We start from the raw sequence: 16404 nt of genomic DNA, 5'->3' as shown, positions 1-16404 counted from the left end.
TTTACTATACTTTTTAATGATATTTATATATTATGTTTTCGAGTCTTTGAATTTTCTATAAAATTGCCAAACATTATAGTACCGAAAAATTAAGAGGTAAATTGCAAATCACGAAAATATGATTATCTCAAAATCTAATTTTTAGACTTAGGCCGGTTTGGAATGTCAATCTTCAATTCTTAAAAATATAATGGTGGCCTTAAAAGCATTTTTGTCATTATCATATTACAACATTTTACTTGAATTCAAGCAGAAATAGTGGCACAATGATCATTGTGCCATTGTTATTGCGGATAACATTCAAAATGAGATGACTCAAGTGTGCCAACTTCACGCCATTACAAAGTAATTTTAAAAAAGAACTGTTTTAACACAGCAAAATAAAATATTCAAACTGCTCTCCTGCAAAAACAAGATTTTCGAGTTGTGCCACTATTAAACCCCGGGTGCTATATGTATTTGTTTTTCTATAAGCCTGGGTGTTTTTGATTGTTCAAAATTACTAACCTTGTACGAAAAACCAAGGTCATGGTTATTAATAATTCTAGAAAAAAAACAATTAGGGCCAAACACTAGATTCAAAGACATCAACATATAAATATTATTAACATCAACATAGAAATACTTACGGTATTCGAATCTGCGAGAAATCAACGGCTATAGAAGCACATATTCTGCCACTAGCAAAGCGCGGAGCCTACATTAAACAATAAATATGTATGTACCTATGCACTTTTTTCATATTGAATATTCGTTGGTCATAACGAATATCAACACAGAAAAATACAATAATAAAAATGATTTTGTATGTAAGTAGGTATATTTATTATCTTAATTAGTTTCATTTACCATACGAATAATTCTATATATTATAAGCTTAGAAGTAATTATTTCTATAGAAATTCACACTACTTGATGAATATATTACAGTGGATCACATTTGCAACTGTTGTCGAACAAGAACTTCATGTCCACGACTTAAAACCATCAACTAACAATCCCGTGCAGTGCAGCTCGCATTCCGTTATGAAACGAGGAACGCCCCCAAATTTATCATTTCATTGTAAGCTCCCGTGGTGTCATGAAAAATGTGTCTAAAACGTTCAGGAGCGATGTTAGAATTATTATTAGGAAACTTTTGGTTTATTACAAAGAAAAGGAGTCGTACCTTAAACGAGAGTCGATACATTATTTTAAAGACGCATGCCGTGTGCGCGTTACCGCCATGACAGGTACGTCACTGAGAGGTCTCCTATGTGCATCTAGAGCGACTTTCTGTTATCGCCAATTGCTTCTTATCGGGCTTATAGTAGGTCAATTACTATTCTCATGCATACTAGAAAAGTTAATAATGTAATTTCCAGCCCTGTCAAGATGTTTTGTTAATTTTTCTAAGATTTGTACAAATAGTGATATGTTTTTCTAGACATTTCCATATACGCGTTTAAAAAGACAATTTGATTTATTTTAGAGTACCTACCATAATGCTTGTAATAGAATGCATGGCAATGGAAAGCGAAGCTAGTTTATGTTATTTTTGTTATTCTGTAATATGTATAAAAGCATATCGATTTCTGCTGCTAGCACATCATGGTGTATTATTAATAAAATTCGACATAGGTGAGGGAGGGGGTTAAGGCTGTACCTCAGTTGAGGCACGGTCTAAAAAGATCGTGGCTGGGCAATGCGCGGATTGCGGGTCGCGTGTGCAAATGACGCATGCCAAACGAAATATAATTTGTCATATAAATCCAACATACGTCCATTTTATGTACTGTTTATTGTTTTATAAGTAACAATTATAATATATTCATTAAAATGTTTTCTTTTTAAAGTAAATGGGTAACGTTTTTAGTCATCTTTGATTTAAGAATTAATACGCTCGTCGCCATCACGAAACAAAGTGACGTGTTCCAGCTCGACGTTCTGTTTGAGAATGCGAGCGAGTCCGAATTTTCGTCGCGCCTATAGTTAAAAATTATTTGCCGTTTCACTGATGTATCACCGTAAGGTTTTAGTGAGTTTATTGACCTCATTATTATTGATTTCTGCAAGTGAAAGATTGTTCGTGGTTTTTCACCAGAATGTGTAATTATTTAATGTCTTTTGAGTTGAATATTTGCAAATTTTTATAAAAACTCACATTGCATTCAGTGATTTTTCATCGGTGTGCATCATTTTATGTCGTTTGAGTTCACTTATTGTGATAAACTTTTTAAAACATACATCGCATTGATGTGGTTTTTCACCAATGAGTCATTTTATGTCTATTGAGTTGACTATTTGCGATGAATCTTTTAAAACAAACATCGCATTGATGTGGTTTTACACCAGTATGCGTCATTTTATATTTTTTGAGTTTACTATTTGCTCTGAACTTTTTATATAACGCATCGCATTGATGTGGTTTTTCACCAGTGTGTGTCATTTTATGTATTTTGAGTTACTACTTGCGAAGAACTTTTTAAAACACAGATCGCATTGATGTGTTTTTTCACCAGTTTGTGTCAGTATGTGATTTGAGAAAACTTGACTGCGTAAAAAATTTAAAACACACATCGCATTGATGTGATTTTTCACCAGTGTGTGTTATTTTAAGTGGTATTAGAAAAATAATTTGTATAAATTTTTTAAAACATATATCGCATTAATGTGGTTTTTCACAAGTATGTATCATTTTATGTGTTTTAAGACTACTGCTTTGTTTGAATTTTTTAAAACACACGTCGCATTGATGTCGTTTTTCACCAATATGCGTAATTTTATGTAATTTGAGATCACTACTTTTGATGAACTTTTTAAAACACACATCGCATTGATGTGGTTTTTCACCCGTATGTGTCATTTGATGTGTTCTTAAATGACTAATTTGCAGAATTTTTTTAAAACACACATCGCATTGGTGTGGTTTCTCACCCGTATGTGTCATTTGATGTGCCTTTAAATGATAAATATGCGGAAATTTTTTAAAACACACATCGCATTGATGTGGTTTTTCACCCGTATGTGTCATTTGATGTGTTTTTAAATGACTAATTTGCAGAAATTTTTTAAAACACACATCGCATTGATGTCGTTTTTCACCACTATGTGTCATTTTATGTAATTTGAGATCACTATTTTTGATGAACTTTTTAAAACACACATCGCATTGATGTGGTTTTTCACCCGTATGTGTCATTTTATGTGTTTTTAAATGACCAATTTGTAGGAATTTTTTAAAACACACATCGCATTGATGTCGTTTTTCACCAATATGTGTCATTTTATGTAATTTGAGATCACTAGTTTTGATGAACTTATTAAAACACACATTGCATTGATGTGGTTTTTCACCCGTATGTGTCATTTTATGTGTTTTTAAATGACCAATTTGTAGGAATTTTTTAAAACACACATCGCATTGATGTCGTTTTTCACCACTATGTGTCATTTTATGTAATTTGAGATCACTATTTTTGATGAACTTTTTAAAACACACATCGCATTGATGTGGTTTTTCACCCGTATGTGTCATTTTATGTGTTTTTAAATGACCAATTTGTAGGAATTTTTTAAAACACACATCGCATTGATGTCGTTTTTCACCAATATGTGTCATTTTATGTAATTTGAGATCACTAGTTTTGATGAACTTATTAAAACACACATTGCATTGATGTGGTTTTTCACCCGTATGTGTCATTTTATGTGTTTTTAAATGACCAATTTGTAGGAATTTTTTAAAACACACATCGCATTGATGTCGTTTTTCACCACTATGTGTCATTTTATGTAATTTGAGATCACTATTTTTGATGAACTTTTTAAAACACACATCGCATTGATGTGGTTTTTCACCCGTATGTGTCATTTTATGTGTTTTTAAATGACCAATTTGTAGGAATTTTTTAAAACACACATCGCATTGATGTCGTTTTTCACCAATATGTGTCATTTTATGTAATTTGAGATCACTAGTTTTGATGAACTTATTAAAACACACATTGCATTGATGTGGTTTTTCACCCGTATGTGTCATTTTATGTGTTTTTAAATGACCAATTTGTAGGAATTTTTTAAAACACACATCGCATTGATGTCGTTTTTCACCACTATGTGTCATTTTATGTAATTTGAGATCACTATTTTTGATGAACTTTTTAAAACACACATCGCATTGATGTGGTTTTTCACCCGTATGTGTCATTTTATGTGTTTTTAAATGACCAATTTGTAGGAATTTTTTAAAACACACATCGCATTGATGTCGTTTTTCACCACTATGTGTCATTTTATGTAATTTGAGATCACTATTTTTGATGAACTTTTTAAAACACACATCGCATTGATGTGGTTTTTCACCCGTATGTGTCATTTTATGTGTTTTTAAATGACCAATTTGTAGGAATTTTTTAAAACACACATCGCATTGATGTCGTTTTTCACCAATATGTGTCATTTTATGTAATTTGAGATCACTAGTTTTGATGAACTTATTAAAACACACATTGCATTGATGTGGTTTTTCACCCGTATGTGTCATTTTATGTGTTTTTAAATGACCAATTTGTAGGAATTTTTTATAACACACATCGCATTGATGTGGTTTTTCACCTGTATGTGTCATTTTATGTGTTTTTAAATGACCAATTCGTAGGAATTTTTTATAACACACATCGCATTGATGTGGTTTTTCACCAGTATGGATCAGTTTATGCTTTTTGAGGTCACCATTTGCGATGAATTTTTTAAAACACACATCGCATTTGTGTGGTTTTTCACCCGTATGTATCATTTTATGTCTTTTTAAATTACCAATTTGCAGAATTTTTTTAAAACACACATCGCATTGATAACGTTTTTCACCAGTTTGAAGATGGTGAGACTTCATGCATGAAACGTAGTGATTATTTAGATGTTTTACAGTTTCAAACACTCCACAACAATTATTACAAATAAAGTTACGTGGAAAATATGTAACCCTTCTCAACTTAATTCGAACCTCCTTTGGCAAGTATAATTTCTGAAATTCATGTTTGATGTTCTGTTCATCGATGGTTATTTCCGAATGCTGCATCATCATTTTTCTGTTTTTATTGATTGCATGTGCTATTTTGTTGTTACTCGGGTCATTATCAACCGTATCTTTTTTAACGATATCCAGTGGTTCACTCTTGCGTACTGCAAAACATTTATGGGTGGAAATCTACAAAAAGAATAGGAATATTAATATATCCAAAGCAATACTATCTATAAAATATCAATTAAATATACTTATCGTCGTGGTAAATGCAATAGGTCGTATGTCAAAAAAAATCAATTTTATTTTATTGCACTATAGTGACCAGCTCAGTCATCTACACCATCTCCAATAGGTCTTATGTTGTTAGACCAATAAGAAGTCGACTATCCCAACAATTGCAAAAAGACGAACCGAAACGTCGTTGATATTGGTCACGCCAAACAGTCGTATGTCAGAGCTCATCATAATGATAGTCATGTTTTTGTTTGTTTTTATTCCTCGTTCTTGACTTTATACTAAAGAATTCGTCAAATAATACGATGTAAGTAATTTACCAATCACTGTTTTTTAAAATCTACTTTATAATTACATTATTGTTATCAGATTTAGTAAAATTTTCAAGATTCTTTCTACAGATAATCTAACATTACTTTTTGTCTCAGGGCCCTGAACATTTTTGAAAGAAAAATTCTCCGCCGTATATATGGACCGATCAGGGACGGCACCAATTGGAGAAAATATAATGAAGATTGCAGCGCAGTTCAATCGATTAAGATTGGAAGACTGCGATGGCTAGGTCATGTGCACCGTATGAATGACAATGAACCGGCAAAGAGAGTGATGTCCGGCAATCCAGTCGGGCGTAGAAGAAGAGGCAGGCCGAAGATTTGCTGGTTGGATGGAGCTGCCAATGACTGCCGTGTTCTAGGGGGTACCAAAATGGAAAGCGGCCACACTGGATAGTGACAGGTGGAGGGAGCTATTGGAGGAGGCCAAGACCCACACCGGGTTGTCGCGCCCTTGATGACGATGATGACTTTTTGTCCCATTTATTTATTGCCAAAGTAATTATTTGTTCACCAATTATGATTGACAGTTTTAATAAGACACTGTTTATTTAGTAAAAAGCTATCAAAATGATTAAATGGAAGTTGTGGGCGGTACTTGGTATCTTTAGCAGTCAGCAACATTACTTCACCGGATACTAATGGTAAGAATAAATAAGATTATAACGCCACCAAACAACAAGATGTGGAGTGGAGATGATAATTTGCTGAGATGCATTAACGATTATAAAATTTAGAAATCATTATTTTCTTCAGGACCTCAAATAACCTGTGGAGTCGTAGGAACCACTGACGATATGGCGTTACAAATTGAACCTGGTAATGCAGCGGAACTTGAACTCTTAGGCATAAAGCCCATTGACGCAGTGAGTGCGGCGCTCGCGCAAAATTTCTACAAGTGGCGCGTAAATCATCGAAAATACAACGTAATCAAATACGCCAGCGCCCACTGGATTTGGCGATGCATTATACGCGCCCGCCGCATGAATCATCGTTTTTTCGCGAATCACCGCTTCTCGGCGATACGAATGAAAGAAAATACAATGGAGTCCATTCATTGAACACAGCGAGCAAATTCACGCTCTGGACGGCGTCGTCGATCGACGGGCGAAAAGTCATTATTTAATAACAGAGAACGCATTGTTTAATTTTATTGCATGTCCTTTATTTCGCTGGTTGAATAATGTCGTCGTAAATATTTATTACAAGCCCCGAAATAATATAATATTTTTATTGCTTTGTTATGAGAGACGCTGTAAAAATAATTGTTTTGTGCTGCTTGGGCCGCTTATTACATAGGTGAAGGGTAATGCGAGGCAAGAGACGTATGATTATGGTTATGAATAAACACTTAATACGCCGACTTCGCCCGCTCGACGCGTTCTGTGGGCACCATCGCTTAGTCTTAGAGCATCCATTTGAAGTCACTTTTCAAAATATTGGTTCAGAAATAGAACTCGATTTCGCTGAGGTTAATAATACTTTGACTGTCGAAACTCCAATTTTAGAACAAGCCGAATCATTGTTGAGGCAACCTTCGGACATAGAGATAGCAGAGAACATTGTATCAACATAATCAGCCCCGAGATAAAATATAGATTGTGATATTATGATGATGACTGAACATCTAAGTGGCCCTGAACATTTACTATCTGACATCAGTAGTGGCTCTGAAGCTCTGTTTCAACCTGAATCAAATCAATCAAGCTCATCAGAAGACTTAGAGGAGTTTGCTATGCAGTCTGACACCCATGGTGACGAACCTACTGAGCAAGTGAATCAAAGAAAACAAAAGCTTGCTATTCACAAATTTTTGGAAGAAAACAAAATAAAACTAAGTACCGTTTAAATAAAAAAAAAATACTTTTCTAAAAAAAATATTCTTTTGAAACTTATTTCTTTTAAGTAGGTATTTACCTGCTCTGTTTTTTTATGCAAATACTTAATTAAACTATGATATTTTTAAATAAATCTTTTTAAAAATTATTGTGTATTATTTTGAATATTAACTTTTAATCTTTTCTTTTAAACATTGAAATTGTTTCTATACAAGTACCTGATTAAACAGAGATTTTTAAACAGATCTCCGATTTATAATGTTTATGCACACTTATGTCAACAAAAGTGGCCATTATTGACGATCAAATAGTTGTATGTCAACCTAACTTTCTAAATATTCATCTTACGTCAAAATGATGATAACAGTCTTAACGGGGAACAAATTCAACTAAGTAAATAATTTTGTGAAAAACATCGGTGCAATGGGGTTAAGATGGGATAGTTTTTTGTCTCTCCTGAAAAGTATGGTATCTTTGACATACGACCTATTGCATTTACCACGACGTTATGTTCTAATGTTCTCTAATATAGCACTGATATTACGTCGCTTGTGAAGTGTTTTTCTGTTATAACGATACGTTACACTGCGCCACTCGTTGACATTTATGATCAAAATCTTTTTTTTTAATACGGTGAACATTACAAATTATATGCTATAATTACAACATGGCATTTAGAAGAAAATAAATATAAATAAAAGAGTATTTTCTACAAATATATTTAATAAAAGAAAAAGATAAGTATTAAACAGTAGAATTAGTTTAGACATTAAAAAAAAATAACAAGGTCACCAAATGAGTTAGCAGACCCTATTTTAAGAATTTACAAAACAATACCCACTTATACTCATCCTGACCCAGGTGAAATATGTCAATATCTGAAGTGATTTGGTTGTAAAAACTTATTGCCCTCCCAATTGGCATTACCAATGGCATTTTAGTGTTACACCTTGGAAAAACAAACAATCGATGCCTTCAACTCCTAAGATAATTATAAGAGACACACAAACCAATGCCAACAAGAAGTGCAGAGTTTTCATTTACGCCGCGTATAAGTCGGAAAAAATATGTAGCTAAATTAGTTACTACTTAAGTTACAGTATGTGAGCATACCTAATGATTAGTATAACTAGTACGGCAAATCTTCATGAATAGAACAACGCTAATAAAACATCAAAATTTACTTAGAAAAGCTGTTGTCGATTTACGCAACTTATAACTGCATTTTAGAGCAAAATTGCGTTTAGCAATGAGGCTCATTTTTGCTTAACGGCTTTGTTAATAAGGAAAATTGCCCACACGGAAAAGGACCACTTTAGAAGACTCCCTAGATCCACAAAAAAGCACCTTTTGGTGCGGTTTACAGGCTGGTGGCATCGTCAAACATTTATTAAAAAATGGGGCCAAAGCTCCACGTTAAGGTCAATGGATATCCCTATCGAACTATGATTTATATTTTGTTTTAATACGGAATCTTTCGGCAGAACAGTCATTTCAATAGGATGTGCCAAAGAGTCACCGCAACCATCGCCTTATTTAAATCAAGATTTGGCGATAGTTTTATTTTAAGAAATGGACCTGTCAGTTGGAATACAGGGTTGTGCGATGTTATATCTCTGGATTACTTAGTGTGCGGCTTCGTGAAGTCACTGGTATAAGCTGATAAACCAGCAGTATTTAACGTATTAGAAGCCTACATTTCCCATACTATACGACCGACAGTGCTTTAATAAAAGTAGTCCAAATTCCGCGCCCAGAATTTGCTTGATTGAGAATACTAAAGCCACATGCCCGAAATCATTTTCAAATGTTAATGCCATGAAGGTGTCGATTTTTCGAAAAAAAATATTTAAATTTAACTTATAATCTTTTTTACAATTTAAAGTTTCATCGGACTTAAAAAAAACAACTAAGCATACCTCATCTAATCGCTTGTATTGTAGGTAAGAGCAGCCAGGTTGAGTTAATTCATCATTAATTTGGTGCATTGCATTCTCGACAAATTCTTCTTTGACGATAACTCCCTCATCATTATTCTCATACTTAATATTCATTAGACCGTTTTCACACTTCTGAAAATAACAACATTATTAATATTATGTAACAGTATCATGATTACGATTAGCCAGAAAGAGTTTCCCAGAGCTTTCTTCCATCGGTGGCCCCCAAATTATGACTTAATTTGGTAGGTAAATGTATAATCACCGAACGACATTCCAATGTTATGGGCAATCCGACAAAATAGTGCACTCTTGCGGTCATTCTTGTTTGTTTTAGTTCAATTAAGAGTACATATTACAGATGGCTGGGTTAGTTTTTTAAAATGCATTAAGCCTTGCCTATACCAAAACAAAATAAATAAAAAATATTCTTCCATCCATAAAATATCAAAAATTCTGTATGATATAATAACATATTGAGGCTTAGGTTCACAGGGATTTTGTTAAATTTTAAAAACTATCAGTTAATTATTTTAGTGTTAGTTCAATGAAAATAAATACGTAGATACGAACGAAGAAGTTTTGTGTGCACCATATTTATGATGAATATTAAAGCTTATTTACACCCTTTGCCGCTGGATGATACACATTTTGTATTACAATATATATATATAAGTTTAGTATAGTATACAGATACGTATCAGATGACAATATATTACAATACATTATATACCTAACAACAATAATCAAATGAGCATATATATTATATGGGTTACCTGTGAACCACTGTCAAACGTTGAAGCATCAAACTTTTCATACAAGTGACTGCTTTGTTCGACGGCTTGTGCGCATGGAAAAGCCACTTCATCTAAAGTCAGCGACGCATCGTGCATACGTTTATGGTACTTCAAAATGAGCGCTGATGAAAAAAAATTACAACACACGTTGCAAACAAAATTTGTAACGAAAAATGAAGCTCTGCTCAACCTCAGACGGACTTCTTTCGCAGAAGCAAGCGCTGTTTCCTTTTTGATGTCCATTACTTGCACTTCAATTTCATCAAACGACTGTGCAGATTGCCTCTCAAAGATATCAGGTGCAATCATACAATCCATGTCGCGGTTTACGAGTGGAGTCTGTTAATAAATCAATCAAAACATTTATACTAACAATATAAAAAAAACAACCAACATACAGAATGAAAAAATTCTGGACTATGACCACCTAGAAGGGCAATTTTTGAACGATCCAGTATCGAAGTCATTGTATGAGAAAGTGATTAGAATGTATGAGAAATTTAATTTCTGAATAGATTTTGATAACCGCGTCTGAAAGTGGTGGAGGCTTTTGAGCTTCACAAGCTTCGACGGTTGAGGTGCTAATTTTGAGAGATGGTAAACATATTAAATGTCGGAACGTAATGTTGAAAGGCTCTTTATTTATTGTTTTTTTACTTTTACATATTACCGTTGGAAGTATTGTTTTGTATTTAAATTCTCAATTAAGAATTAATTGTGTTTTGTTATACAGAAACATACATATTTTATCAATATTAGGTTTGTGAAATACATGTAATTACACTATTATGTGGTGAATATTGAAGTGAGTAGCTTCTTTATGGATTAATTATCTACGTAATTTAATAATCAGTAATTTTGATAATTCAGCGATAACTAATAAGTACTGATTAAATAAATGATAATGTCATTGGCACATTTTAGGTTATTTTACACGTACCCAAAATGGAAGTGATCCACGCTGAAATTTTGTTGTTAAGATTTGTAACCGGACGATCCATTCAAAATGACAGACGAGGCGTTTGTGAAACGATTCCGGTTATCGAAACAATTGGCAGATATATTCCTTTCCAGGTTGGAAAATCTAATGTCAACCCCAACTAGCTGTCATGTTAGCATAGACAAAAATATAATGCAAACTCTTATAATTATAAATGTCCATTCAGTATTTTTGTTGCATTATTGGACACCGTTCCAAGTACTATACCTCCTTTGAAGATACTGTTGCGTTTTGCTTCTTGTTTGCGTACTGCTTCGTCCAAAAATTGCCCTCGATTGAATAGGCACGTCAATGAGGTTTGATTTTGTCACTACGTTCATGGAGACACCCTTAACTGATTCACTGTTGACCAACTGTTTACTAATTAATTACCACATTTAAATATCATGATAATTATATCTAATGGCCAACTAATGCAAACATGCCGTCGCGTTGTTAGCACTAGAGGAGAACACAATCACTGCTGATCTTGACCTTTTAATTATCATATTTAAATAATACCTTAATTATAATATCGAATGGCCAAGTACACCAAACGCACCGGTCGCGGTGTTAGCACTAAATGAGCTAAGGCCGGTTCGGATCAGGCGAGAAGTTTAGTCGAGTGGCGAGAAATTTAGTAACTAAACGTGAACCAACAGACAAATTGAGTCAAGTAATTTAGTAAAATCATTTAGTCGAGTCAATCCATTTTGCTGTAATTTCTCGGTCGAGTAGCGACCCCCACCACCTCTCACTAAAAACCTAACAAGTGATGATATCGAATTGAACTCTATGTATAGGGAATTTGGGTGGAATCATGGGACAATACGACCGAAAGCGGTTTATTGTTCGCATATGGTTACTAATGAATAATAGGTATCGGTTACTAAGCTATAATAAACCGACCTAATTCTACTGAATTGTTACCGTGCAAATGTCTAAAATATTAGTATGAACATCTCACGATATATAAATGCAGAAGAATCTAAATTTTTCTTAATCCTAAAAATATTATAATGTTCATAGGTAACGCAATATTATGTTGAGAAAATGACATAGGTACGGAATATAATAAATGACTATTATTTTTAGGTTAGGTCCTGTGTGGACAGTTATTAATTTGACAGGTCGTGAGAAATGGTTTGACGTTTCAGACCAAACCAATTCTGACGGTCAAAAAATGGTTTGAAGTTTGCTGGTACAGTGAACTAAACGTTAAATCTAAAACTATTCCGGTTTACTTATAACGCATGCGCAGTGCGCCAGTTTTGACCTGTCAAAACGTTTAGCTGGAACGCCTAAATTTATGTTGTCATGCAGCATGGTAGATAATTTGGTAAAATTGGAGGCTTACAACATTATTTTGTTACAAAAAGTTTTAAAAATAGAATTATTGGTCTATTCTCACCCAATTTCACGTAGATATTGCTTCCGTTTATGGTATTTTATGGCTGCAAGTAGTTTTTTATAGACAATAGGCTTAGCTTGTATTACCTACCTAAAAAGGACTCACGGGCGATTAATTTTATTTACACAAACAATTGATCACAATTTTAGATAATCGCATTAATTATTGCTTTACATTCCAATGATTGTGATGTATAAATCATCATATTTAATTATACTTACGTGATTTAACAATAGATTTATATACCTACTCAATACTGTCTCAAAATATCTGTTTTAGTAATCGACAATAAGTCGAATCTACTCCGCAATCAATAAATGAAACAAGTTTGACCGAATTATAATATAATAGTTTCTTATGAAGTTTCAAAGACGCATTAAAAATTCAAACCTTCCAACATAATGAAGACGGCATCAAGGGAAGAAAACGGCACATATACCTACGTACAATTGAAAATACCTGATGTATTGGCCTGTAATCTGAATTAGAACAACCCGGTTGAGGGTATTCATCATCATATAATGGATGTGTTATATCTTCAATTATCTCGCGCTTGACGACAGCTGGTTGATCATCAGTTTCAGATTTTATATTAGAGAGGTCCGTCATATTAAGGTACTGAAAGAAGCATTATTACATTTGGTAAACAGGGTGAAAACAGTTTCAGGTTTCGTAATCACCATATAACATTATATAATATTTATATTTAACATAAATTAATAGATAAACGAACCTAACCAATAAATATCACAGATGTATCGTAGCTGTCAAATTGCCTAATCAAGTATTCTTTTGAAACAAAGTTTAATGTCATCGAATGTCCTTACATAGTTTGTAAAAAAGCAACAGATTATTATAATAGTATACTTATCATTATTATTCTCAATCTCAAGTGATTGTAAAAGAATTTAGTTTCCAAAAACTAACCTCGAAATTGCGATTTGAAACGTCTGCATTCTCTTCAATTACATTAGTGCGAAGGTCCGGGTTGTTTGGTTTGCTAGTCAGCGTGTCAAACAAAGACTTGCCTTCTATATCGGAGTTTTCTCCATCACATTCTTGCTTATATATATATCTTGGGTATATATTCCAGAAGCCACGCGTTACGTGACAGACAGGATCCATTCAAGGTAATGTTAGAAGAGTGTTGCCACATTACTAAGAAGTATTTTCCGTTGAAACTAATATTTATAATACCTAGGTCATTACCGACTTAACGACGAAGTAGAAAGCCGTTAATTCACAACGACTTGTCCAACTTTTTCCGCCCTTCCCGTTGTTATCAATGGATGACCTGTTATTCTATAGAGTGCTCATACTGACGCGTCTGTCGTGTTCACACATGGAATGATTTGAATTAGATAGATAAGTTACATGATAAATAATACACTAGCATTAACACACATTCTACAATAATTAATGTAACGCATAGATCAATGCAACATATTTTTTGTAAATTCATATTACCACCTGTTTTTGTTTGAAGGACTAGTCTGATTTTAACAGCTAATGAATAACGGAAGTGTATATTATTTATAATTTATTAATATATGTGATTTGAGATTTTTTTAAATTCAATTTGAACCGAGAAAGGGCGAATCAATATGCCAAGCAATATGGGATCCAATTTTGACAGCTGAACAGTGGACTACTCGTTGCTTGTGCAAAAAGATATGCTCAGGCTTGATTTATCTAAAGATGGCACTAAATAGGTAGGTACATTAAAACTTGACATGGTGACAAACTCCAATAATAATTATTTGTATGCTATGTTGTCAAAACAAAAATATAACGGAGTGAAAATGATTATCAGCACTTCCCCATCATAAAGAGATAAGCGCATTTCAATTTTCAAATGGCATCTACATTTTTTCTATTTTCAAGTTTTCTTCTACATACGTTGTTTAATCATTGCAGTAAGCAATTGACTGAGTTTGCATTAAGCTACGGGAAATGGATATTTATGTCGCGGATCAATATGCTGACACCGGTTGAGTTGTTTATCTCCATATATTTTTTATCAAAATATTTTAATATTAATTCTTCGATCGCATACTATAAATTGGTAGCAACACTATAAAATACCACAAACAATAATTCTACTTAATACCTTTCTGACGACCCAAAATTGCGAGGATAATCCGTCCCCTTATTGCAGAACTAGCCTAACTGATTTTTGGACATTTTACAGGAGAGCACTTTTAAACTTTATTTCGTCATTAATTTGAAAACTGTAAATAAATATAAAAAAAATTATTTAAATATATGATATTGCATTGGTTAAATGCTTTGTTTATGTGAAAAAAAAATACCAAAAAGTATATTCCGTCACATATTTTATGCAGATAGGCTACTTTTGCACTACATTATTTGAAATCAGCACTATCTTATTTGAGTTAAGCTTCTTCTGCATAACTATTAGGATATAGTTGTACTACAATAATTCAGATCAGAACTATCTTAATTGAGTTAAGGTAGTTGAACGCGAACATAAGGCAATAAAATATGGTACCTTAAGCGCATTAGGAAGTTAGGCTAAATTTGTATAGCACTACAAAATAAAAATTAAATCTCACGACATAGTTTTTTTATTCACAAAATCTACCAAACACTTCAATGAACATTGGTACTTATAATATACTGTAGTTATTAATGAAAGTTAAAGTTCAAGAAGTTATATAATTGAAAAGGCAATAAAACCTATTACTCATAAGCACTATTTTTAATTGAATCACTGTCGGTTTCATCCCTATTCACTTCTTGTGGTGAGGTGATCAGTCCTGTATAGAAAGAATGGTAGTCAACAGGGATTATTTTCTCCGGGCAAAGATACATTAGGTCACAATGTTTTAGCTTAGCTATTGGTATGACCGAACTTCTTACTGGTATCAATTTGAAGTCAGTTATCTTTTGAATTAGTGGTCCACGGCTACGCTCAGCTGTATTAACTGGTGCAGGCGAATCTACAAAGTTGTACTCGATTTGGAGTGTGTGTGGATTTTCTGGCATTACTGAGATTCGTTTTATCTTTTGCCAAGAAAATTTGATTCCACGCGTTCATCCTAATCCCAATTTTTGGTTGTTGATTTCAAGCAATGTAGGCGTAGGGTCTCTTCCTACATGCTGATCGTGCTATTGAATACCACTAGCTCGGTGTATATACTGGTATTTTCTTGGCAGCCCTTTCAATAACACTATGAATCGAATCAACTTCATTCTGCGTGTGACCTTTTTCTGAAAAGATATGTGTTATTTTACAAGAGAAATTGGCCGCACAGAACATGTACATACAGTACATGAAATGGATACAATTTTATCCAGCATGATTATCTGAAAAAAATATGAATTCTTTTATCCCTTCCGATACCTGTTGTTTGATGAAATCAAAGACACAGCTTCCAAATTTCACACACTCCTCTCATTCCAATTGATACATGCCACATAAAACAATGATCTTGTTGTGATCCTAGATCATGCATACTGAGATTGTATGTGGCATACTTTCGTTTATGTTTATAGTATATTTGTGCGGCTTCTGCTCTGGGATTTGTAAGACTTGTTGCGCAATAGGAACGTTTCATTTAAGTTTGCCTGCTCCTTGACATTTATTTTAACTTTCGGGTAATTTCTTTATTTTTTAAATGAGTATCATAATATTCTGCTTTCATAATATCTTTTTCTTCATTACTGCTCTGCTCATATTTCAAGAAAAAGTCACACTGGTCCTTCTTCGGAGTAAAGAATAATTAAATTCATTACAAAATATGCCACTATATGTAGGTACATTGAAGCAATGGCTACTGTCAAGCTTTTTCCTTCGTAGTCCTTTTTATATAGGTCAAACATCTTTGTTATATTTAATGCTGCA

General features: G+C 33.4%; 1 protein-coding gene across 1 annotated transcript; it reads right to left on the bottom strand.

The window, feature by feature from the left end:
- Positions 1-2553: 2553 nt before the first annotated feature.
- LOC147077506 (uncharacterized) lies at positions 2554-11518 on the bottom strand. The gene is made up of 3 exons (XM_085941515.1): positions 10126-11518; positions 9329-9481; positions 2554-5188 (listed from the first exon to the last, which is right to left on the bottom strand). The coding sequence occupies exons 1-3, from the start codon at positions 10462-10464 to the stop codon at positions 2648-2650; spliced, it is 3033 nt and encodes a 1010-aa protein (XP_085797641.1). The 5' UTR covers positions 10465-11518; the 3' UTR covers positions 2554-2647.
- Between the last annotated feature and the right edge of the window lie 4886 nt (positions 11519-16404).

Source organism: Rhyacophila brunnea, unplaced genomic scaffold (genome assembly GCF_057557595.1).
Source record: "Rhyacophila brunnea isolate RB1 unplaced genomic scaffold, BYU_Rbru_1.0 scaffold_13, whole genome shotgun sequence".
NCBI lineage: Eukaryota > Metazoa > Arthropoda > Insecta > Trichoptera > Rhyacophilidae > Rhyacophila > Rhyacophila brunnea.
Note: the sequence above shows the minus strand (reverse complement) of the source record. Positions and strands in the feature narration are given on the sequence as shown.